We start from the raw sequence: 27014 nt of genomic DNA on the forward strand, positions 1-27014 counted from the left end.
TGGCTTTGTGGCTTTTCTTATACCAGCTTTTCTGTCCAAATGGCAGAGATCCCAGGAGTTAGTTATAAAAAGAATGCTGGTGGTCAGATTCAGTGGGGACTGATAAATAGCAGTACCTTAGTTTTACTGAGAACTGTTCTCTTCTTTAAGGTTCTGTATGATACAGTTGTATTGTGCATATTATGTGTCTGTGCCTCATGGGTATAAAGGCAAAATTACAATTCTAGGAATTGAAGAGAGAACTTCACATATTCTATTCTATTTTCAATTATTAACATTTGAGGATTAATACCACAAAGGGAGGATTCCCTTTTACTTCTCTTGTCATGTAAAGGATCTTTACTGAACACAGTATTTTACGTATGCATATGCAAGAAAAATTCATTAAAAAATTAATGATGCAAGAGCCATATCTAAACACTATCAAAGCAATAACCTTTCCTGCAGCCAGGCAAGTGCCTGAGATTCCTCATGTAAATAAGACAGAGGAGACATTAGATAGCTTATTGTCTGCCAAAACTTGCTCTAACCACTTACATTATGGCAAATAAAAGACATACTACATCTCTCATCTATATGTCATTTCAAGAAGCCAAAAATATTAATGTCACATAAACTGAGAGAAAATTTACATTTTAAAAAAATTAAATCCCTTCATAATTATCAGTATTGAACATGTAATCTGGTTATCTGGCTGAAGATAGCAAAAAGATGAATATCAGCGTACATCAAAAAGATCTGAAATTTGACACACTGCTTTGGGTTTGTTTCAGTGTGGAATTTCCTCCTTGATGATAAAGGAAACTATTACCAAATAAAGTACCTTATGCTATTTCTGTATGAAACTTGAAAGTGACAGAAGTTTAACATACTTTACATTAAAAAATACAAAACCAAATTACTGAATTGTGCATTTAATGCTATTTCCGGTGCAATCATAATAATACTGTCTGCATAACATCTGGTATCATTATGATGTTACCATTGAAGTGAATGGCAACAGTGAATCGGGCCTTGAACAATACTCAGAAGTGTTGCAAATACAAATATTTTTCTCAATAATATATTCTCTTTTACTGACTATACATTCAGCATTGTAAAGATACACCGTACAAAGGAATATAATATACAAAAGATTCATGATTTATAAGTTCAGCATTTTTTGTTGTCAACCATTGTCTAGGCTAGAGATATACTCTCCACTAATTAAGCAGATGCCATCAGAGCAATTTAGCTGTCAGTCATCTTCTACCTATGAAATTCATTTCACAGCATTTGTGGTTCTGGCAGTACTGGGTATCAAAGGACCTTCAAACATCATAGAGCATTTATGAAGTGCCTCACAACACACCCTGAAATAAATAGGAATCTGGACAAATGGAAAACACAGGGCTTATGACTGACTGGTGGCAACTTAGGAGGTGATTGAGGGAAGCAGGAACAGAAACATTATCTTCAAATACAAAACTCCAGTTGCTTCTTTTATCGTGCTTCATTAGGTTCTTTGCATAGAAGATAACGATACTAACCCAGGATTCTTCTCATTCAAATAATTCTGAAAATAGCTGAACATGAGCAAGTAAATTATATCCCTTTGTCTCCTTCTACAAGGACACCTAGGAGCACACTATACCTCCTCTTTTTGGGGAAGTGTTCAGTGGCACATCTAATCTGAGAAATGTCCAACATGAAGAACAAGTTGGTCCCGCTTCTGAGTAGGTAAATAAGTCCTTTAATTTGAGAAGCTGAAGGGGATACAGTAAACCACATAGTTCTTTCCTAATCCACTTTATTTCACACTTCCATCCTTTATTAATATCTGTTTCCAAGTTTTTTAGATTTACCATTGTTAGCTTAATGATGTGCCTTCAAAGTGAAAACTGGATTTCTTGAGATCTTTACTAGTTCTAAATTTTCAAACTCTTTGCTTTGTAAATACAATTTTTAACTCTGGAAAAGTTAAAATCTCTACAGAATACATACATTTCAAAATTACTACAGTTATATTAAGGTTTAAAAAACAGATATTTTTCCCCCCAAAATAAAACTTTGGTGGAATTTGGATGTCATTGAGAGAAGGGTGACTTAACAGAATATTGTTGCAAATAAGGAAGCTACATTTAAAAAATAAATTAATATAGTTATATAAAGCTACGGCTGAGAACTATACTCAACCACTTCAGTACTATTTGCTCTTTTATAAGCTTGCTCATGTAACCTTCATCCACTTCCCTTTCTTCTTTTTCATATTGTTCTAAGATCTGAAAATGAAATTAGACATCGTATTTAAATGCACTGACAAATAATTAATCCTTTTGTGATACATATTTTTATTTACTGTTTTCTGTAAATGCATTAAACTATCTAACTAAGTGCAAGAATACAATGAAAGAAAAAATTATAGTAAAGACTGATGCTTATGCCTCACACTGAATTGACAGAGAAAAATGTACAGATTTTTAATACATAGTATCCTTCTATGCAGTAGATCATATGCATTATCCAGCATTATGGAGGGCTCAGGAAGATGATTTGGAATGACATTGACCTGGTTCTGTCAGCAGCAGTGAATATCAGAACACAGAAAGGATGTATCCTGGCTAATATTTCATGGAAGGTAGATAAATGTAAATGAAACAACCAACCAGCCAAAAAACAGAAAAAACACAGAATAGCAAAAATCCCACCCTGATTGTCTCAGATCTTTTAACCAGTTAAATCACTGAACAGCTGATATTCTAGAAGATCTGTGAATTTTTAAAATTAGCATTTTAAAAACCCAACTGTCATTTCAAGCAAATGCCTTCTGTGAGTTTAAAAATTTAATATCTATCATATACCACCTGCATCCTGTGGCTAAGTCTTTATTTCTTTTTTAGAACAAGTACACATACCCTCAAATTTTCTTGATGTATCTCAAATCTCACTACCTTCTTTCTACTTATTTCAAAACACTACTTAATTAAAACATGCACCTTCAGCATTTTTAGAGATACTTCTAATTAAATTTTAAAGTTTAATTATTAACTTCAACCCACTATTAACAAAAAATCAACTTAAAAGATTAGTTTTATGTACTTTAATTCTTATTTAAAATATTTTTTCTGAAAATGATTTTCCTAGTCAATGTTAAAGAATCACATAAAACATTCTATACAATGTCAGTAAAAAAATGTATGGACCTTTTGTTAAATAATACAGTACTACAATTAAATTAATATGAAATTAAAAAAAAGATACACTAGTACTACTTCTATGTATTTTAATCACAGTCATATCCTATTTTCATGTATTTGTGTATTTTGTAAAAAAAGCCCATAATAAATGGGCAAGAAATAACTGCCTGCAAGAGAGAATATAGAAGATATATTAAATTACATGATATACAGTTTTTCCTCATTACTCTGAAATTCACTAAAGCATATTCAGTGGGGAACTAACTGCCTACTATGCATATCCAAACAGAAATTCTACTGTTTATTTGCTCATTTTCTCCTATACAGTAACAAAACTCAGCAAACACATGGCCTGCATACAATCTACCCCCTAATGGGAGTTCTGCAACTCTGAACAAGTACTTTTATCCTTTGGTCTTGCCTAATTTCCCAACAGAAAACAGACCATGATATTACTGCACCGAGAATATCAAGAGCAATAAATTAAGTACAGGACTGCTTCTACAGTAGATACATTAATTATTTCTATAAAGCATAAAAGTCTTACCTCTTCAGCTGGTTACAAAGTAGCAAATATGATGCTACAGCATTAAGAACACTGTCCATCTCCAAATTAAACTTTCTAGATTGCTGCTGAGTTACGTGAAATGTGAGCTCACCTGCTTACGTAGCTCTGTTGATTTTGACAACTTCATGAAGGTCAGATGTGGTTTAAAAGCTCTTTCTTCTCCTGTCATGATCCCCTTTTCTTGAAATATCTTTTTCATAGTTTCTGACAGGAGGAGAAAATTGCATAAATACATAAATTACATAATATAATGCTTAAAATGTGCTTTCAAATGTAATTTTAGTCACGGGTCCTTTACGTGAAAGAAACAAGATGATGAGTAGGCAGGAAGACTTCTACTTAATTTTAAAAGTACATGTTATTTCTTCGGAGCTTTATATTATTTCATGTGAACATGGATACAATATTTCATGTGAAATATCTGCAGTTACTATCAGTTAAATAATGGCAATTAGAAAGCTGTTCATGCTGTCTGATTTTGCTATCAAAATAGAAACTCAACATTAGCACTGTTCAGGAGTCACTCTCACTAGAAGTGTGGGAAACTTAGGGAAAACTCTGAGTGTGTAACAGAATTCTCAACTCAAAACCAGTATTCTGTGGTAATTCTATTATCTCTATTATTGTAATCTCCCACTCAGACCAAAGGAAATTCGGAAGTGAAAGCTCTAAGTTTTGGCACTGGATTTACATGCCAGCATTAGAGAACATATTAGGTGTGCTGATGATTTTTGCTTGGGTTTTAAAGTTTCGCTGTTGCCTTCTGAGCTAATTTCCTTCTTTTAATGTACTTTTTCCTACTTTTATCTGTTTAAAGTGTAGGCGAAAACAACTCAACAATACTGACCTAGTTTACTATTTTTCAACTCATCTGCCCAATGTAATGTTTAATGTCTTGGAAATAAATTTCAGTGCAACTTCTGAATTATGTTCCATGGTTTTATTTAGATTAAATACTTTCAACATGAAAAATTTCTGGTTGACAAAAGGTTTAGATAAAATTGAAAAAAATCTATGGTAAAAATAATACTGGGAAATAGAGTATTTCTATTGCTGAAAAACAGAAAAACTGCAAAATCTTAAGCTTTTTATTTCTTTGCAAGTACAACTTCCAATTTTTCACCAGGTGTTGGTCTAGCTCACTCATACAATCAAACTAAAATCAAAATAGGGGGAAAATTATCAATCTTATCACAAAGATTTAATCAGCCCCTAACAAAACAATGTATGTTCATTTAAATATATTATTTTTTTTGCCTGATAGTTCAACAGTCCTTTTTCTGATACCTGGAAGAAACAGAATCACATCGGGAAGCAAACAACACAAGTACAGCTGACCTACTTGTATGATTTTAAATTTTGTCTGTCGGAGACATTTCTAAATTTACACTAAATCCCCACTGAGCTTTCTGGCTCCTGTATCTGTTCTCTGAACAGCACAATTTGGGGACCCACTGACTTTGATGTTCCAGCAAATCTTATCAGAACCAGGTTTACATTACCATGTGATGTTCTGACTCAGTCTTGTGCATAGCAGTCTTTTTTTCCCTCCTCTGAAAACTCAATTTTTTTTCTGCCATCACATCTTAGGCCATGCAGTCTTATCTGACACTCTGCACTGAGGATCTGTGCGGATGAAGATTTGCACCTCTCCAAGTGTCCCCTCCTAACTCTGGGAAGAGCTTAGTATCAGAGCAGAGGTTTGCCAATGTGCCTCTGATCCAGGTATGAACCCAGGGATGTCAGCAGGGCAGACCAATCACACAGTGCTGTGACTGTGTGGGAATTGGGTGGGACAGCTGGGCACCTGCACTTTACCCTGCTAAACAGAACCACCAGCCTGCCTGTCTCTGTTCTGTGCGAAATAGCTTTGTTCGGTAGCTGTTCAATGTATCTCCAAAATCCTCTTCCATACCTGGCAATTCCAATCAAGAAAAAACAATGAAAACCCTGGTCAGAAGAGAAAGGCAAGAAGAGAGAGAGTCTGCAGTTTTAACGTAACAGATTTATGTATGTGTAGGTGTGTGTCTACACATGTTCTCAGGGCCATCATATTTCTCACACAGTTTGTCATGGCACAGACATATTAAACATCACAGGCTCAAGACATTGGGCTTGCTGGGACTACAGATAGCCCCAGTTTTGTGGAATTTAACATGTACAAGAAGTGCGACATTTTACTGGTTAAGGTAACTTATGAACGTAATTAACACAAGGTTTCCTTCTTCAAAAATAATGAAAAATAGAATGAAATCTGACTAAGTGGAGGGAAAAAAAAAAGAAATAAAGAGAAATGTTTTCCTGAGAGTACAGGAAGGTTACAAGATAATGTAATGCTATTAATATCCATGAAGCTCTTTGAAGAAGTGGCTACAAAAAGGGATTTAGAAGAAACTGGAAAGGACACATGGATGCTGTGGGCAAGAGAAAGTTCTAGGCTTGTGAGACAGCATAAAAGTGGATTTGTTGACTGGCAAATACACAAAAGTTAAAGTTTTTACTTTAATTTTAATGATGGAGATTACCTAAACTAAAAAAAAATTAGAGGCCAGTGATGAGAAAAATAGACAGACAATGCCCAGGCATCTTGACAAATGAGTATTCTCCATCTTTCCTCCAGATGTTATCATTACTACTTAGACTGAAAAATCAAACAAAATCTATGTTTTCCTTTATTAGCCTCAGGCTGACTGATGTTTGCAGCTTCAAAGTATACCCTAGAAATGTTAAAGCTATTTTTACAAGCTCAATGACTTCCTGGAACAAATTTTTGGACAGCTTTTAGACTGCCTTTCATACAGTTTGAAGTACTCTGTAATATCATTTTGTACCTCATTTTTATAATGTCAAAATTACTGAATGTCATCTGCCTCTTACACTGGATGCAGCTGAATCCATTAGACAACTCTTTCCCTATAATTAGAATGGAAATGTGATATATGAAGCTTACTCAGAGCCACTTTACATGGAAAAGCTCAAAAATCCAACAGCTAGATCAATACAGAACAATTCATAGTAAAATTGCTTATCGAGCCATATTCTATAATACAAATGGCCATCTTCTTTCCGAAGACTTCATTAGATACAGAAACATGCTACAGATGCAGGTTTACTTCCAGACTAATAATTTCTGCTTGTCTCAAAACCATGTTCCTTCAACTAAAATGTTTATAATTTAGAAACAGTATTCTGTCTTTTTATTGATTTTTTTTTGACTTTACACTTGGAAATGAAGAAAAGCTGACCATAGATAACTTACCATTAGAACTATAATGTTAAGCCCTGCTAAAATTATTAAATTCTTAGAGCTTTTTAAGAGATGGGCCAAAAGATAAGCCAGAGTCCAGCCAGTTTTCCAGTAGTTCCTCCACTGCCCCTTGGTTGTGTATTAGTTTGACTTTTCTACAATGAGCTGTCACTGTCCCAGACCACTGCCATGTATCAGCAAGCTATACTGTTACTTCAACCACTCATCAGGAGTATGCATGGGTTGTTCTGTTTCTCTCCATCACCACACACATATACATAAGAAAGATGAGCTCATTCATAAAGTAGTATCCATGGAGCAGCTGGGCCTAGCAATGTCAGTACATAAGCTAAGCATTACAAGACAGTGACAATGTGAAGGTAAAGTCCTGAACTGAAAAAGAAACATAAGTAGAACTTCCTAATAAAACTTTCTTCTTATACTGGCTTCAAGCCATTCTAATACTTTCTATAAGTTTGTTATGACCACAAAAAGAAGGGAGTGATAGTACCTTCTTTTAAATCACAGTAAGCATATTGCTTCATTTTAGTGAGCTATTTCTCAGAGCAATTGTAATTCAGTGTTAGGCAGCACAATATGTAAAAGAATGTAGATTAAAATCTAAAAGCATTTGCTGTCCTTGTTTTCAGTATGATTTCAGAGAATAATTTCATTATTTCAGAGAATGCTTCCAGTCCCACCTAACTAAACAACAGCAATTTGGACTGTCACCTTTTTCCTCACTTTGTACAAATCAGTTGTTCTAATGGAAAATTACAATACCTCTGAGTTCCCAATTTTTTCATCATGTGAAATGACCTAAGAACAACTGACAAGAGGCAAAATTCATTTATCATAGCTTCAGCCATCTGTAACTAAAGTGAATTAAATTAACTGAATTAAACTATTTCCCTTGGCTGCCTGAAGGGAGGGCAATGGAATTCACCCTCAAATGGATGCTAAATGTGTGGATTCACAATTTTTAAAGAAGCTCATCCTTGATGAGCTTTAAACTATTATCCTTGTCAGAATAGACTGTTTCTCTCTAGCCCCATGCCTGCCATTGCTCCTGTCTTTCTGCCAACAGTTATGTAGCTATTCAGTAAACTTCATGGGCAAGCTAAATAGGCTAAAAATTAGCTGGCAAAGGTTAAAATGTTAATTTTTCCACAGCTAAATTCTCCATGTGGCTGCACAAAGGGGTAAGATTGCTTTCGTATGGTGGCAATGTAAGTTTATGCTCAAGTAAAGCTGTAATGTTTTTAGAGAAGAAGATGGACAGTATGACTCACTTTCCATTTCTCTTACTCTCTAGTGTGGACTGCTAGGAAATCAATTCAAAGAGATTAGCCTAAATGCCATTTATACACAACTAAAGTTAAAGAAAATGACTAAGTCAGTTGTACTGCATGTCAGCCTAACTGACTGTTGTAATACAGTGCAGTCCTAACTGAATTAAAATACTTAAGACAACTAATCAACATTTCTTAAAAACAAAGGACCAAAAGCAAATGAAATATTTGTATGTATAAACAGAAGAGTAATTTTTCAGTTTGTGAAATACAAGCTCCCTCTCATGGTCAGACCATAACACGCATCATTAATCCATAAAATCAACATCTGCAAATCCTGTAGGTAAAAAAACAGGATTCACTTATTCACTTTCATCAGCTTCAAGCAGCATTTACAATGTAGTTATCAAAATAAAAACCAAGCACTTCATTACTCTTTCCAAATTCACTTAGTATTTGCACTGGTTTTGGCTGGGTACTTTTCTTCATAGTACCTAGTATAGGGTTATTTTTTGGATTTATGGTGAACAGAGGTTTGTTAGTTCAGGGATGTCTTGGTTACTACTGAGCAGCACTTGCACAGAGCCAAGACCTTTCCTGTTTCTCAGCCCACCTCTCCAGCAAGCGGCTGGAGGTGCACACGGAGCTGGGAGGGGATGCAGCTGGGACAGCTGAGCCCAACTGACCACAGAGATATTCTATTCTGTATGGTATCACCCTTAGCATATATAGTGCTGGGGAAAGAAGAAGGAAGGAGGATGGCATTTGTCTTCCCAAATCACTCTTAGTGATGGAGCCGTGTTGAATCGCTGAAGGGCTGAATATGTGCCTGCCCATGGGAAATGGTGAATGAATTCCTCGTTTTGCTCTGCTTGAGTGCATGGTGTTCACTTTCCCTATTAAACTGTCTTTATGTCAACCCACAAGTCTTCTCACTTTTACTCTTCTGACTCTCTCCCCCAAAATGGTTGGGGAAGAGTGAGCAAGTGGCTGTGAGGGACTGAGCTGCCAGCTGGGACTAAACCTCAACAGTCGTTCAAATATTCTGTGGTGCAGCAAAGCAGAAAATAGAAAGTTTTTCAAAATGTCCTGTAATTGTATATGTCACTGTAAGCGCAAAATTTCTAAAAAGACTTGGACAGAGAGTTATTAAAATACTCAAACCTCTGTCAGAACTGTTTAGCATTATTCCTGGTAGATAATTAAATGATGCTAATGTCTTTTAATGGATTTTTGGGCAGTAACCAGAAAATTAGAACAGAAGATTCACATTAGCTCTGTTTTTCCTGGACTTCCATCTCTGGCAAACCTATGTCTACACTGGTATTAGCAGACATGCAATGACCACGTTCAGATGTTATTATCAAACAATTTCTCTTATATAATTTATGGAACTAAATGATTTCCTACCATTTGAAAGCTAATTTAACTTCATCTATTTTCTATTGACTATGTTTTCAACATTTCTCCTTCATTAATGTACAACACAAAATAACAACATTAAATCAAACTTCACCTTAGAACATAGCAGAAGCCATACATAATCTCGGAAGCAGCAAAACAGTGATTCCTTAATAAATTCAACTAAGGTCTTTGTAAAAGGTCAAACCAGCTGCACTTCAGAAATGAAACTAATGAATTGCTAGAGAAACACTATATTAATAAAGACTTTCAATTTTTCCCTCTGTACTGGACTGCAAAGAGGTAGTGTGACAGCAGCAGTCCTTGCTACTCTGCAAAATGGGTTATTGCTCTATTAAAAAATGGTGTGACCTCACATTCCTCAGAACACAAAAGATAATTCATCAATACTGAAAAACTCTTTAAAGAATCTTTCCAAGGAATAGTTGGAATTGCTGGGATAGTTTTAAAGGACACCAATGAATTACAGACAGTACTGTTCTTTGAGAATTTTTATTAAATATCTGTAAACAACATAGTTTAAGTATAGACTCATAGGCAGATAAAAATGGGACCAAAACAAGGTAGCATGGAGTCTTTACATCCCATTTACAAATTTGCACTATATTTTTTACATATACTGAATAAAAAGCTATCAGAGAACAGTACTGTCTGCAATTCATTAACATAATTTTGAAATATGCAAAGTAGGCTAGGAAATTAATTATGTAGCGTTTACAGTTGTTAAAGGTAAATTAATATTGACTAAATTCGCATTTAGGTTGTTGAGAAGTCTTTAAAACACTTAAAGTAGATTGACAAGTTGTACCTGCTATTTCCTTAAGTAGTGCTGTATGATCATTTTCTGCCAAATTTGCAAATCCAACTTGATTTCTGAAGTGATCAATTCCTTGAAAAGACAAATCCACTCTTTTTCCTTTCAGGAGATCATCTACAAAAACTTTGCTGTCTGAAAGAGCACCAACTGCTCTGTTGAGAGGAAATAAAAGACCAATGTCAAATACATTTCTGCTGTTAATATTGCTATTAATCATTATATCAATAAATGTAACAAAGATATTTTTAGTACCAATTTATTATCTACTGTGGTACTTTTGCACTAATTTCTATCAATACAGTTGTTGTTATTATTATTATTACCACCATTTTATAAAGGTAAAGTGGTTCATACACTGTGCTGTAAAACCAAACAAATAATAAAGGCAGACTTAGCAGTGGGTGCAATTCCTCAAAATGGTTTATCTCAGTCCTCAAGGTATCCAGATATTAACATGACAGTGTCCCTATTACTTTGTGAATCCCATTTAAAAAAGATGATTACTTAGAAGCATTTTGTTTTCCATTCTTAAATTAATTTTTTTCCTGTCCTGATATGTCAATTGAACTAAGATTCTTCTTCAGTAAAAGTTACAAAAGTGTTAGTTAAATTATAAACAGATATTATATATATAATATCTGACATTATATATATAATGATAAAATTATATGGAAATTACAATTAAGCTCATGGAGAATTGTTATTAAAAGAAGTATAATCTCAATTTACATTTACTTTCTGTAAGAGCTAAGAGACATGCACACTATAACTGCAATAACAGGGTAGAAACCTTTTAATAATCATCTTAATTAGCCACATCAAGTGCATGTACAATTACATGAAATAATTGTTTTGACCTGCACTAAAAGTGGTTTAAATTCTAAACAAAAACCACATAAACATTTTAGTGTTTTCTAAAAGATTTCTCACATCTCACAGTTTTAATTCTATTCAATTAACCTGAATGTAATCTTTTCCCCAAATCGATGCAGACTTTATAAACGCTAGATGGCAGTAATAGGTTAAAAATGCTCAAAAGAGGTATGTTTACTTTTTCCGTCCTAGCTGGATGAAAGCAATCACCGATTTCTAGGGTAGGTTAAATTATTTCATTGAAGCCTGTACAATTCCAAGAATCTCTACACATTTCCATTGTGTTTAACAAGGTGGACTCGATGTGAACTGTGCATAACTGGAACCTAGGATAAGTTAAGAAACACATGAAGGTTGATTACATGACAGAATTTCCTTCACTGATAGAGTCCTCTTGTAGTCTTTTCAGAGGGTTTTAATCTATAAGCTAGAAGTACTTTAGTTCCTTTATAACCATTTTAAACACCAACGTTCCTTGTTCCTTGTAAAAGATATTTTACTGTAAGTGTAGTCTCTGTCACTTACCTACCCTCCTATCACTGTTAAACAAGCCTGTTCCTGCGTCTTCCTTATGTGCTGTACTTCAAGATCTTTCAAAAACACCATCTAATACTGGTTCTACCTGTCAGATTACTTCATATGTAAGCAGGCATAGATTTATTTACCAACATGAACCTAAAAATTGGTCCAAAACAAGTACAGATATTTCAAATACACTGAGTCAAATTAATTTGAAGCTTGCAGAGGGCTTTTAAGTATTGATTCATGAATGTATCTAAAATCCATCTCTGGAGTTTTTACACGTGAGAACTAGTCCAAAGAAAGTCCATGGAAAGCTCTGTTCTTTAGCTGAACAAAGATTTATATTTCCATACTGTAGGGTCTGCTGCAGAACTCACTGACCAGCCCAAGTCCACCCAATGAGTTCCATGTAAGGTCAACCCACACAGTGCACTGTGCTTTCAGTTTAGCACTGTGGCACTGAAGATCTAGTTCTACTTTTTCTTTTATTTATAATCTTGCAAACACTAAAATATGTAGAAAAATAGCTGTCATCTCACTCTAGCTATCTTGCCTTTGTATTCTATCAACCACTTCATAACATCTAACAATGGCTTTGTAAGAATAATGCCCAAGGACAAACATTTCTACTGAGTCAATAGCTAAAAACACAACAGTGGTATTTTCTTGTTATTCCATACCAAATAGTATTTACAATGCCAAATGGTAATTACGCTCAGTGCAACTAATCCACAGAGATACCCAAAAAGTTTACAAGCACTTTGATCTAAAGTCAAAAAGGAAATTAAAAAAATAATTAAACCAGCATATTCTAAGTGAACACAAGCTAGAATTATAGAAGTAATTCCTGTTTTCTTTCTGTATTGTTGTAATATAAATATTGTAGTCCTTAAAACTCACAAAGTTTCTTTTTAGAAATTTCTGAGCTTCAATTTTGATCACTTGTTAGAAAAAGCAATCTCGCAAAAAAAGCTGAACTCAATTCTGCCATTCCTGTTACTTGTAATGCAAAGGTGAGATTCACAGAGTCTTTGACAGAAAATGAGCAAGAAAACCTTGACCCTATAATCTCATAATTAGGCATTTACTGCAAAGGCAGGCATCCTGATTTCTAGCACCTGATCCCATGACTATGCACAGTTAGCATAGAGTAGAACTTCCTGACTTGAAGGGAGTGCTGTCATGAGTCTTGATTGCTTGCTTTCTTTCTAGTTTCAAAATTTCACACTCTTGATTTCATACAGTCCTACAAAAAGAGATGTATAGTGTATTCATGAAGGCTAGACCACAGTCAGTTAGGAAACTCACATGGGAATTGCAGGTCTGGATTCCCTTAGAAAGAGCAGCCTAGAATACAGATGTTCCATTTTCAGGGTGAAAGCTGTATGTACTAAAATAGCATACAAAGGGCTTTGTGCTGAATTGAATGTTATGTTTAGCACATTCTTATCACGCATTTGACTTCAAATAGCATTCAACACATTTCATTTCTGTATAGACAGAGGCACTATTGTGCAAACACAGTTGAAAACTGTAGATATCTAAGTAACTCAATGGATCCAAACCTAAGGATCTGTGAACTCTCAGATGCCCAGTTGACTAGCTGCACTTTGTTTGAGAGATTACTTTTCCCCTACATTACACACAGGTTTGTTTGCCAGCCTGGATCTTGGTTTCTTTCCATTAACCTGGTATCAAAAATTGGTGAAGCAAGAAGAGGGCAAAATCAGCATTTTACTCTTTCAGATCTCCCAAAAGATTAAACAAAAAAACATCAGTTATGATTTTTTTTTAAAAATCTCATTTAAAAGAACATGCAATCTAGAATACCTGAGGATAGCTGAGCTAGAAACCTATAGGAGGCATCTGGCCAGGGAAGGGGTCAATCTCTGAGGAAGCTGCTGCTGACTAGAGGACAGTTCTGAGTACCTGGACTGTAGAGTTCTGCTGGGAGAGGCAGAGAACAACTCTGTAAGTCAGTGCTTCAGTGGCATTCAGACAGTGAAAGCTGAGAAGGGACTCACAGAGTAGCAGAATATCCTGAATTGGAGAACATTTGTTTTGGTATACAGTTTTGGACTCTTAAAAAATACTCATGAAGAGGCACACATGGTTTGAGGTACTATTCCATGCTCCTTTTATTAAAAGTTTGCTTCAAACCCTTAAAAAAAATCTCATATAAACAGCTGGTGGTTGTTCTCACCAATTTTCAGATGCTATCACAGTTTACTCATTAACCAGGCACATGGAAAGGGGAGGATATTGACCAAATCTAATATCCTTTGCTTGCCTTTTAATTCTCCTTCCTGGCTGCTTCCCTTGCCTTAGATCAGACTGTTGATGCTGACAAATTTGCATCTTCACAGATGTGAAGACAGGTAGGAGTATAGAGACCTCAAGATATAGCATTCAAAGAAAACAAGCATGTAAAAACAAGGCAACTGATTTAGATATACTGATCATTCATTATTTTTAGGTGTGTCAAATGCTTTCAGCCAAAATACTTCTCCTTATTAGAAGCATGCCCTTAACTACCAAATGGTTCCTACATTCTACCTTGGATTCTCTCTTTCTTATGAGCAATCTGCACTTCAACAGATTTTTAATTCCCCTATCCCCTATATCAAAACATTATTTTTAAAGAATTATTTTAGCAAACATGAAATCTGTGTGTGCAAGTTCAGGACACAGTAGGAAAAACACAGTGGAAAAACACATACTTTGTTCAGAGTTTATGACATATAATCTATGAAAATAGCTAATATTAAGAGTAGCATTTTAAAAACAAAATTAATTAAATGCTCAATAACCCTAGTAAATTAGGGCTGTGTATGGCACTAAAAAGTGTCAGTTAACCCTGCTAGTCTCTTAATGAACACTTAATACTAGTATATACTCAATTAAGCAAAAATACTAGTATATACTTAATTTACACTAAATACCTACATGCTAATTTCTTCTTCACTGGATAAATGCATCACTAACATGGTGACATGCAATGAGCCAGAGCGAACCATTGCTTTGGAAAGCCTTTGATCCTTTTGTACTATTGCATCTTGGACAGCCTGAATACTGCCAGTAATCTGGGAAGAAAGACACAGAAACAACAGTTAGCCACTACAATTACTGTATCCCATCATGCAAGTGAACAAGAAAACACTCAAACTAAAAACAAACATTCATGTAAAAACCATTCTAGCAGAAGAAAGTTTTACCCGCTGACAAAGCTGTGCTAATTGACCCGAGCAAACCCAAACTGGGTACAAATAGAGTGATTAATAAATCACTGGACACGCCCCATCACATCTTAATAGGAGCCTCCTTCCATAAGTATCATAAACTCCTGAGGCAGGTTAAGATCATCCAGTTTTACACTGCCAGTAATACCAACAAAAAGCTTCTTCAAGGAATTGCTCTGCCCACTCTGCTAAATGTCTATCTTGCTATGCGCAGGTAAGTGAAGGAAGAAAACCCGATCTTTGCAGGACTGGGCACATACAAAACCAGAATATTCAGTAATTAATTTGTAGAGATATCTAACTTGCAATTCTGATTATATTGTCCAATAGACAGATATAATGTATCTACTCCCTTCAAATGTATTTAGATAAATTTCCTTGCAACAGGTATAGAGTTCTAACTTCATCAGTCCTTCTCTTTAAAAACACTGGAGTTACTTTTTTTAAATTTAAAATTATTTATTTGGTTATACATTCTTTATATATTGTATACAAAATGTTTACTGTGCTTGATATTATGCTCCTTGTATTGTAGCAATTTAAAAAACAAGACACCAAAAACCTGCAATAATTCTTGAGTATGTTAGTGAAAATTAGATCAAGTCAAATAAACCTGACCATCTGACAAAATGAATTACTTCTTAAAGCACAGTGAACAAAGACATTACAGACAAATCATCTTTGGTGTATAAAATCTAAAAGAAGGATGTTGAAAACTCCAATCTCACTTTTTTTGTTATTTATTTATTTGAAAATCAGTAGTGAACACTTCACAAATGTACTGTACAGACTTGACTTTTATAAAATAAGCACAAGTAGCTCTTAGGTATAAAAAAACATTGATATATTTTGGTAGCTCTGTTAATCATAAGGAACATATAAATTTCCTGGGGAAAAAAACCCACAATCTAATGGGAGTGTTCAGTATTTTTCTGACTGAATTTCTTAAGATGAGTTTTGCCATGCAGAAGTTTTACCTAATGAGCCATAGATATCTAATAGTGTCATATAAATATAACTAAATCATAACCCAAATGAACTGATAGTAGCAAGGGTAGGGAGAAGGATGGAAGGTAAGAGCTACTAGACAGTAAAGGGGATATGGCATTTACAAAACCACAAGTGTCTTAAGTAGTGTAGGACATATGAAGAAAATTCCACCAACATTTTATCATAAATCATGTTGCAATAAGATCATCTTCCTTCATATGTCAGAACTGATCTTATCCTGGATAAATAACAGTTTCATTGTCTCAGATACAGCAGGAATTTAATGCATATTTAAGCAAAGAACTGGTAAATGTGATCCCTGCTAATTACAATGTATTGACTGAATAATTATTTAAGTTTATAAGCTAAAGCAAAAAAAAAAAAAGAAACAAAACTCAAAAATTAAATGTGCCATACTAATTGCAATTCTATTAAATTTTCAACTTTTGCTTCTAAATTTAATTTGCACCCATGACCTGGCAAAAGAAAAAATATAAATTTAAGTGTACAAGCCCTTCAGAGTACAGAAGACAGATGTGGAACTGTGTTTTCACAGCAGGTAAAAGCATCCTAGCTCTGAAAGGGATCAATATTACTCAGTATTTAGTTTAGCAGCCAATATCCCATGTCCCCATACCCCTATAGTTCCCTTCAGCAGTATTGCTACAAAAGCATGTTCTTTCAAGGCTCACTCTTTTATGCAAACACCAATGACACAAAAACTGTAGGAAATTAATACCTCTGAGATGTCAATTTTTCTGTCCAAAACTGGACAACAGGTTGAAAACCCAAAAGACCCCAATGGACAGGCTCATAGCTGTATAAACTCTATTAGGAAACCAAGCTAAAAAACCTAACAAATAATATGGCTTTGGAACAAGATTAAGTCCAAAGACAGCCACTTATCAGTTCCAGAGAAAAGTTATTGCGGAATCCATCAAGAAAGTATGAAAAATCCTGCCCTTTGGATACAGGTAAAATAAAAAGAAGGCTGAGCACATCCTCTCTCTCTGGCTAAATGACAATGGTCTACACAATCAAAATTAATTGGAAAGGAAAAAAAAAGTTTTCAACTAAGTTCTTCTGAATTTTAGAAACTTGTTTTTCAGATGTTTTCCCTGAAGTTATGCAATCAAAGCGTAACACAACAGCTGTTAAACAGGTGTGCCATCACAATGCATATCACAATTTCAGATTTGTTCTGTTTTCTCCAATAAATCTAAGGTGCAATTAACATTGGAGTGTACTATTCTAATGAAGCAAACTAGGACTCTCTCAATGCTATGTAACAGGCATTGACCCACTGCGTAAATAAAAATTTTGAATTGCTATTTAACCTGTTATTTACATTACCTTAAAACGTGTTGTCTTACATTTCAACTGCTATCATGCTATTTATTTTTACTTAACATGTCCTAACTTAATCCAAAACCTTTTTTAAGGCAGATCACACTAAACAATTCCTCCCTCTGAATTTTTTTTAAAAACAAGTTCAAAAAAAGGCCTCAACTACTCATTTCAAGATCTCCTCTCCATTACTTGAAGTACATTATTCTGAGGAGCAATAGAATAACACTGTTTTGCTTATTACAAGGATACTACTAGTAAGTAAATGTAAAGCTTTAGAGACCTAACAGATGAATAGCAATTATAGTCAAGACTGGAGAACCCTGAAAGGCTAACATACCAAGCAATAGCATATCATGAAAGTCATACCTTAAAAAAAACCCTGAACAAATAGAAAAAGATACAATGATAATAATCTATTTAACTATTTTTGCACAAGTAATAATGCAAAGTTCAATATAAATTCAAAATTAATGAAACAACACTTTTCATTTCTTAAGATTCAAAACAATTAAAATGAAAACAAGGAAACTGTTCATTTTCCAAGAGGAACAGCTGATTAAATGTTTCAGAAATATCCTTTATTACAAAATTTCCTCTGTGTAAAGCTTAAATTAATACATAAAATACAAATAAACAACACTTATGCTTAAAATACTCCACTAGAATAAAATAAGCTCTTCAAAAAATAAAGGTCTCTCATTACCAACTGAAATACTACCAGCAATTACCAGATTCACTCTGACTATCAAGAAATCAGGTGTCTAAATTTTGGCTGATATTGCCTATAAAAATTCCAATAGTGTATTTTCTACTTTCAGAACAACTCTACCTCTAAGGCAAGTATAAACAAAACTTTCTAGCAAAGTCCTGGAGTTCTCAAATGCTCTGAGATTAAATTTAAAGAGTTGTTTCTTTACTTCTGTAAATGATATGACTAAATAATGACATATAAAAAACGATATGATTAAATAATGGCATATAAAAAACCAAGCATAGTTAAGATCTTCCTAACCAACCCTTGGGCATAATAGCAATCGTCAGCAGGAATTCTCAATTACCAGGTTATATAACCACTACATTATTCTTGCACTTGTTAAATCATGGAACTTGTTAAACAGATCTGGAAGATATTTTAAAATAGAATGTCACAAAAGATATCCTACAACATTTGTAACAGGCTATCCTGGATCTTATAAAACCAGCCTTTAAAATCTCTTCTTCACATATGTTTTGAAGACTCAAAGACTGCAGTGTCACTTTCAAACCTATTTTAGTCTCATTTCATATTTTCTTAATCTTATTTTTCTTTTTCAGAGAACTGATAATACAGATGTATTTAAGTTAAAGTGAGTTAATGATTTTTAATATGAGTTAAAATTCATCTGAGATAGCTTCTGATATTAAAAAACCCCACAAACTAAATTTGCAAATGCTGTTAAACTGGTGGGTTCAACTTTTTAAACATAAGGCACCTACTTTCCTTGTTTCAGACACAAAAGATATCAAAGGTGTACCAGAGACAACCTGCAGGATGTAAGAAAACATTTTCATTTACTGCCTAAATGAGACAACTCATGTAACTGCAAGGAAATACATTTTCTTAAAGAGCTCATTGCATTTCCTGAATTTATCTGAACAACATCTCACTAAAACAACAGTTTCTTGAATTTTAAATAAGATGAACCATTTTACTGTAAAATGCTAAACTACAAACTGCCAAGTTAAAACAGTAACAGATCCAAATATAAATTTGTATCTATAAAGAAATCTAAAAATATTGCTAGAATTTTTCTCATTAAATAGGAATGTCTCTCTTCTTTATACTATGTGAACAACAAAATAGGCAATACTGAACACTGCAGAAGGGAAATTTCAGCCAGCTTCAGTGAAATCCATAAGACTGACAAACTGAATAAAAATGTAAGTATTTTTCCTCCAGTCTTTTTTAGAAAAGCAATTTTATTCACAAAAACTGTTACATAGCATAGCATTACTCATTGAATAGACTGCTAATGTTTCTTTAAAACTACCTGGAAAAAATTTTTTATAAACACATGCAGCTGTTGAAGTAATTCTGGTTATACCAAATTAGTATAATAAAGAATATCACCTTTGGATTAGTAATTGGAAGAGAAATGAAATAATTTGGCTGATACTGTTTGTTCTTTTTCTTCTTTCTCTCAGTGCCTTCTTCAATATCCCTTCCAGTAGTCCGCTTTCTTTTCTTCTTAATACTGAGTTCAGAAGTTGCATGCACTAAAAAAAAAAAAAAGTCACTTTCAGCACACATACATTTAAACAAAGACTCTCTTAATATCACAGCAACAGGAGCTGGACTTGAGTCAACTGACTGGAGCATGTCTTCCCACTCACCTGCTCTGCCCATGCTCTGAACGGTCTCACTGGGATCCAACTCTGACCTGAATTAATGCAGCCATACAACTGAAGTACCACACCTGAACTCACAGCCTACACCTCTAAGCCATGTTTATAAGCTGCTAACACAGACAAGACACATGGCTTCCAAACCAGTGAGCCTCCTTTAGCCAATGTATGCAGCAGGACAACAGGACTGCAAATTATCCATACTTGATCATGGACATGACTGTAGAGCAGAAGGGCCAATATTAAACTTCAGAAATCCCATGCATTCTGCATTTGGAAATATAAAATGCAGCAATACATAGGATTATTAAAGCTAAAAGTTGTAGTAGACTAAGACTAATGAACCAATAGCATAGGAACCAAACCCAGCCCAGAAGAAAACATCATCCCAGCTAGATCTGCTCTCTACCTCCTCCTTTCACAGAGATACTTTCTGATATAGTGAAAGAAATGTGTGTGCCCTCAGTTCTTTCTTCACACATAATTGTGCTTCTCTCAGCTCATTTCCCTGTGCATTTACAGACCTTCTCCCACCACATGGCCTGACACACGCCCACAAGCTGACCAGGCTGCAGACATCCACTGTCCAACTAAAAGTGTACTTCCAGCATCATGCTGGGAACACACATATTGAAGGACAGCTCACAAAATCCATCACCTGAGAAGCTCAGATACAGTAATGTGAATTGACATTCAAAATGTCTTTATTCTGTGACTCACTGCTCCACAGGATAATAAAAGGGTGAACTCTTAATATGCTCAAGTACTGCAGGAGTGAATAGCGAAACGAGAAGCTCTGGACTGTAACCTGTTTTCAGGGAGACTGTTCCGTGTGCCTGGCCCATGTGTCCTTGCCAACAGGCAGGACCAAGAACTGAGTGCATGATGTGTCTATACTTTCACATTTCTGCTGTTTAATGTACTTACTAGCATGTTCATCTTCAATATCTGTGTCCACAAATGGCATTTCTGCCATTAGAGAATCTACTGAATCAGCAGCACATGGCACTTCACTCTGTTGTGTTTCTTCCTTATTCTCTTTAAAGATTTTCTTTTGCTGTATATTTTCCAGCCCATCTGTAATATATTTAAAATAACACACTGGGTCTTAGTTTTTTATATAAACAGCTAAGAGACATTATACATAAGCAGCACAACAAGTAAACATTTCATTAATTATCAGCAAATAAATATTGACACATAACCCCACAAGGATCCTGTTCTTCTTTGTCAACAGATCAGTAAAAATACTGTAACATTTTATGTGAAATAGCAAAAAATAGAGTTCTGCTTTCTATATTTTAATAACCTAGGGTCTTGTTTGGTTCCAACTAAATGAAATTACTGCAAAAAATACCTAGAACTGAGCATAAAAAAGAGTACCCTTCAGACATCACATAAAGTTAATTTTAGATAACAGTAATGGCATATGAAATTCAGTGCAGACAAACACTGGCAAATTAATTCCACTGTAAACACACTAAAAATGAGGCATGAAAAAGCAGGAAGGGAATCCTATCATTCCACATATAACAGAGTTCTCAGCTGACTCTATCATTCAGGAATGAGATGATGACTCTATTCCTGCATCTCCCACTCAGTATAGCATGTTTTAGACAGCAATGATCTGAATTTCTCCTTCTAAAAACTGACTTTTAGTATTTAAGCTAAGGAAGGAAGTCAATGTAAATGAAAACACATCCTGCATGTACAAAGATATATCTTCATATATCTTTGTACATGCAGGATGTGTTTTCATATATATATGAAGCTCTACCTCAGAATAATATCACAATCACAGAATATTATAAGTTAGACAGGACAGAATAATGTCCACTAACAAGTTTTTGAAAAAGTCTTTTTCCCAAGAGTACTAACTGAGCATGAGTAATTTCGTTATGTCTACTTCACGCTTCTGCATCAGTAAACTCTAATATTGGCATATTAAGTCATACCTTAAAAAAAAACCTTAAAGAACCTTAAACCTTAAGTCATACCTTAAAAAATAAAGAAGAAGAAGCAAAATTTTCTCTAGCAGCAAAAAATGGGCATATAATCAGGCAGCCAGCAATACTCTTTTGGGACAACTCCACAATGGGATTACTGTAGTGGAAGGAGCTGTGTGTTAGAATTGCAGTTTATCCCAGGACAGCTCATTACTACAGACAACACACTTTCAAAGCTCCTCTCAGGCCCAGTGTGGATGGCCCAAATCTGGCCTAAGAGGAAAATTCAGCAGCAAAAGTGTACACTATGTTCTTAAGGCATGCAAGGCTACACATGTATAAAATCAATACTACAGATCCAGTGTGGGTGATTATCACCCTTTGGAATGTTTCTAACACATATCACTTTATTCTAGGAAGATAAATAAAAGAACAACCTGATTAAATGCTAATTCACTCCAGGCTAAAGTAGGGAAGCATAAATCACTCTGTGGTTGTAGTCTGACACCTTACTTTATGCCCCCAGGCTATTCAAAGGAAACAAAGTATTTAGATTTGTTACTTGTTCCCTCGCAGACACTAAAGAACTATGCAAAACAAACAGATGCTAAAGCAATAATAAAATTACTACTTAACATTTAAATTAAAACTCACACAAAACAGATTGCTTCTGGTATCCATGAGCATACAGAAAGCAACCCTGGATCCAAAGAGATCTCAAAGTGAAGGACAAGACAGAGGTCCATGAAACTGACAAACAAGTGGGTCAGACTGAGGCAGAAAACCTCAAAATTCAGCAGTGCAGAATTATCAGCTGAGAGCAAAAGGGGTTTGTTAAGGTAGCATCAGCTACAGAACAAGGACTCACATAAACCTGAGGGGTGTATATTGCAGATTACAGGTTTCCTTTGCTCTGTCTGCTCAAAAAGCAACATACTTGTGCCACTTGGCAAAATGCAGCCTGTTCACAATAGTAAAGGCACAGCTAAAGTAATTAACAATGTACCTTCAGTAAACTGAACTGAGCAGGCACTGTGTCTAAATTCTACAAGGTTGTGCTCTATCAAAAAAAACTCCCTTGCTTTTTTGAAAATACTAATTAAAGAAATCAGCCACAAAATTTAAGAGTTACATTCTAGTGACTAATACAACTCGAAAACAAGATTTTTCAAACTTTTTGACATAATGTTGATAATCTGAAACCTAGAGTACAAAACCAGCTTCGCATAGGAACTCCTTGACCATCAAGTTCTTATTCGATACATTCTTTTTTCTTAATTGCACGCTTAATTATATTTGCCTGAATTTAATATATGAGTAGGTGCATCCATTATTCCTTTATTTGTATTTAAGTGACTGCTGATCTTCACCAGCATTTGCCATCTGTTCTAGCAGAAAAAAAAAAATCATGATCCACATACCTCATAAAGGAGAGACCACAAAAATAAGGAGCAATAAAACACATTTGATTGTGCCCTGATCCCAGCTGCCTTCTCTACATATTCAGATTATTGTTTCAGACAGAACAATCTTCTATTATTTGACATATAAGTATCACAGATCACAGTGAGACCTGATCTTCTGGCACTATTCCCTGTTCACTATGTTTATGTTAATGTGTTTAATAGGTTTATAACAGAATCAATTAGGTTGGAAAAGACCTCTGAGATTATTGAGTCCAACTGATGACTGAACACCACATTGTCAACAAGGCCATGGCACTAAGTGCCATGTCCAGTCTTTCCTTAAACAGAACCAGAGACATGAATCCAACACCTCTCTGGACAGCCTGTTCCACTATCTAACCACTCTTTCCATGAAGAATTTCTTCTGAATGTCCAACATAAACCTCCCCATGTGCAGCTTAAGTCTGTGTCCTCTTGCCCTGTTGCTGGTTGCCTGGAGAAAAGGCCAATCCCCACCTGTGGAGGCTACAGTCTCTTTCCAGGTAGCTGTAGAAAGAGATAAGATCCCTCTGAGCCTCTTACTCCTGGCTAAACACTCCCAGCTCCCTCAGCTGCTCCTCATCAGACTTGTGCTCCAGACCCTTCACCAGCACCACTGCCCTTCTCTGGACATGCTCCAGCAACTCAATGTCCTTCCTGAAATGAGGGGCCCTGCACTGGACACAGGAATTGAGGCATGCCTCATCAGTGCCAGAAACACTGGGACAATCACTGCCCTGGTCCTGCTGGCCACACTATCACAGATCCAGGCCAGGATGCCATTTGCCTTCTTGGCCACCCGGGCAAACTGCTGGCTCATGTTTCCTTGACTGTCAAAACCAGTACCACCAGTCCTTTTCCACTGGGCCACTTTCCAGCCACTCTGTGCCCAGCCTGTAGCGCTGCAGGGGATTGTTGTGGCCAAAGTGCAGGACCCAGACTTGGTCTTGCTGAACCTCATATCATTGAAATCAGCCCATTGATCCAGCCTGTCCAGAGCCTTCCTACCCTCTTGCAGGTCAACACTCCAACCCAACTTGATCTTGTCTGTGAATTTGCTACTGGAATACTTAATTCCCTCATCCAGATTATCAATAAAGATCTTGTACAGGACTGGACCAAACACTGATCCCTGGGGACACCACTACTGACCAGCTGCTGGATGTGGCACCATTCACCACCTCTCTCTAGGTGAGAGAAGAGTGCACCTGTCCAAGCCATGGGCTGAGAGGTTTACCAGGAGTGTGCTATGAGAGATGGTGTTGAAGACTTTGCTGAAGTCCAGGTAGACAACATCCACAGCCTTATTCTCATCCACCAGGTGCATCACCTGGTCATAAAAGGAGATCAAGTTGGTCAGGAAGTATCTGCCTTTCCTAAACTTGCGCTGGCTGAGTCTGATCCCTTGGTTGTCCTGCCTGTGCTGTATGATCACACTTAAGATCATCTCCTCTGTCACGTTGCTAGGCACTGTGGTCAGGCTGCCAGACCTGTAGTTCCCTAGATCCTCCTTCCAGCATTTCTTGTAGATGGGCATCACACTGGCCAGCCTCCAGTGTGACAGTGTTCACAGGGGTCCCAGGATGAGGGAAGAGACAAGGATCTGACTCCATTTCTCAGAAGGCTTGATTTATTATTTTATTATATGTATTACATTAACACTATACTAAAAGAATAGAAGAAAAGGTTTCATCTCAGAAGGCTAGCTAAGCTAAGAATAGAATGGAATGAATAACAAAGATTTGTGGCTCGGGCTGAGAGTCTGAGCCACCTAGGCTGTGATTGGCCGTTAATTATAAACATCCAAAATGGGCCAATCAAAGATCCACCTGTTGCATTCCACAGCAGCAGATAACCATTGTTTACAATTTGTTCCTGAGGCCTCTCAGCTTCTCAGGAGGAAAAAATCCTAAGGAAAGGATTTTCATGAAAAGATGTCTGCGACACTCCAGTCTCCTGGGACCCCCTGGTTAGCCATGACTGATGACAGATGGATAATGGACAGCAGTGTAATGAGCTCTTCTGCCAGTTCCTCATCACCCTAGGATGGATCTCATCCAGATCCATACACTTGTGAGCAACTAAGTGGTTAAGTGCCTCAAAGTCCTATTTGATTACCCTGGTACTTTTCTCATCAACCTTGTCCCTGACAACCTGGACAGTCAGCAGTGGGTAGTAACCAGTGGGCAGAACTAGCTCAGGGTAGTAATAACCCTTACCTGGGCCACAGGAAGTCATCAGACTTTCCTGTGGAATGGGTCCAACCAGCATACAGGGCCCTCAATTTCCCTCAGATGCAAGTCACCCACTACGACTACCATTGTTTTTTTCTTAATACATGTATTTGAGATCCACCTGGTTGACTTCATTAGTCCAGAACACCCTCCAGATAAGCCTTCTCCACTGTCATCTGCCTGACTCTGAAGATCCAGGGCCTCCTACCTATTCTGTAAGGGCACCTGGGAAGGCAAAGGATGCCAGGAGTGGATTCTTCCACCCCTCTGAGCTGGGCCCTTCTTCCATTCCCCCCCATCTGCCTGATGGCAAGAGGGCTGGGGCTCCTTGACTCTTGCTGAGCTTCCACCCACTACTTTCTATTCATATTTTTAATAACAAATGAATCCTTTAGAGACAGTTTAACTGAGAGCTGCTGTAGAAATAGACAGTCTTAATGTCAACACATTTTGAATCTCCAGTGCTGGCACTACAGTTACCATAGCTAAGGAAATACTACTACTACTACTACTACTACTACTACTACTACTACTACTAATAATTTATTGTGGGGAAAAATTGTAGGGTTAATATTCAGCCAGGTCACATACACAGGGAACTAAAAAGAAAAGGAGTAGTAGTAAACTTAGGGGAAAGAAAGTCAGATTTAGTCTTCAGTCAGGTTGGATGCATACACTGTCGGCAAGCCTAGGGACTGAGCGGGGCAGGGAGGGAAGCGCCAGAGCCCTACCAACAAGAGCCCTGCTTCATCATTAACAACTTAATAATGAAGTTGAAAAGTTTTCCCTCACGCCCCAGCGCGCCCCGCACGCCCCAGCGCCCGCCCGCAGCCCCGGGGGAGGCGGGCACGGGGTCTCGCCAGCGCTTGCCCTCCGCCCCCACCCCGCCGCCTCTCACCGTGCTCCGGGGCCGCGCTCCGGGCATCGCCCCCGGCCCGCGCCGCTCCCTCCGCCGGCCGCAGGGCCATGGGCACGGCCCGCCGGGCGAGCAGGGCTCGGGCCGCCGCCGAGCACAGCGCGGGGAGAAGCCGCGGCAGCAGCGGCCGCATACCCGGCCGGGGCGAGCAGCGCTGCCCGCCGGGAAGCTGCGGGGCCGGAACGGGTCTGGCGGAGCCGCCGCGCTCCTCGGGGAAGCAGCGGGGGAGCGGGGCCGTGCGGCCGTGGGACTACAGCTCCCAGCACGCTCCGCGGCGGCGATGGGGCGGCTCTGCCCCTCATCTGCCCCGGCGTGCGCTCCGCGGTGGCGGCGTGCGGCGGGGCCTGCAACCGGACTGCCTCGATTCGAGCGCTGCTTTCACTCGGTATCTTAACGAGGAATGGCTGCTCCAGCGCTCGCCCCCGCGGGGGGCTGCAGCCAGCGGGGTATGGCGTCCCTCAAAATAAGCGGCTGTAGTTTAGGGCGGCAAAGCGATGATGAACAGTAATTTAGCAGCGGAGAATAGATAGTCTTGCTTTGAATGTGCTCTGCTATACGCAGCCCTGGGCGCTCTGACCGCTGGCACTAATAG

General features: G+C 37.1%; 1 protein-coding gene across 2 annotated transcripts in view; it reads right to left on the bottom strand.

Annotated features, from left to right (window-relative positions):
- Nucleotides 1-26570, bottom strand: part of AKAP7 (A-kinase anchoring protein 7) — an 80117-nt gene extending 53547 nt beyond the window's left edge. The window contains exons 1-6 of one of the 2 annotated variants that reach the window (XM_054514377.1): nucleotides 26405-26543; nucleotides 20809-20958; nucleotides 19607-19752; nucleotides 14864-15000; nucleotides 10514-10674; nucleotides 3836-3948 (exon numbers count right to left, since the gene is read on the bottom strand). In XM_054514377.1, the coding sequence (XP_054370352.1) occupies nucleotides 3836-3948; nucleotides 10514-10674; nucleotides 14864-15000; nucleotides 19607-19752; nucleotides 20809-20958; nucleotides 26405-26474 (777 nt within the window). In that variant the 5' untranslated portion in view covers nucleotides 26475-26543. Of the gene's footprint in view, nucleotides 1-3835; nucleotides 3949-10513; nucleotides 10675-14863; nucleotides 15001-19606; nucleotides 19753-20808; nucleotides 20959-26404 lie in introns of both variants that reach the window. The other variant, XM_036404569.2, reaches the window with a different exon arrangement.
- Nucleotides 26571-27014: the final 444 nt, after the last annotated feature.

The sequence above is a fragment of the Molothrus ater genome, chromosome 3 (assembly GCF_012460135.2).
Source record: "Molothrus ater isolate BHLD 08-10-18 breed brown headed cowbird chromosome 3, BPBGC_Mater_1.1, whole genome shotgun sequence".
Classification (NCBI taxonomy): Eukaryota; Metazoa; Chordata; class Aves; order Passeriformes; family Icteridae; genus Molothrus; species Molothrus ater.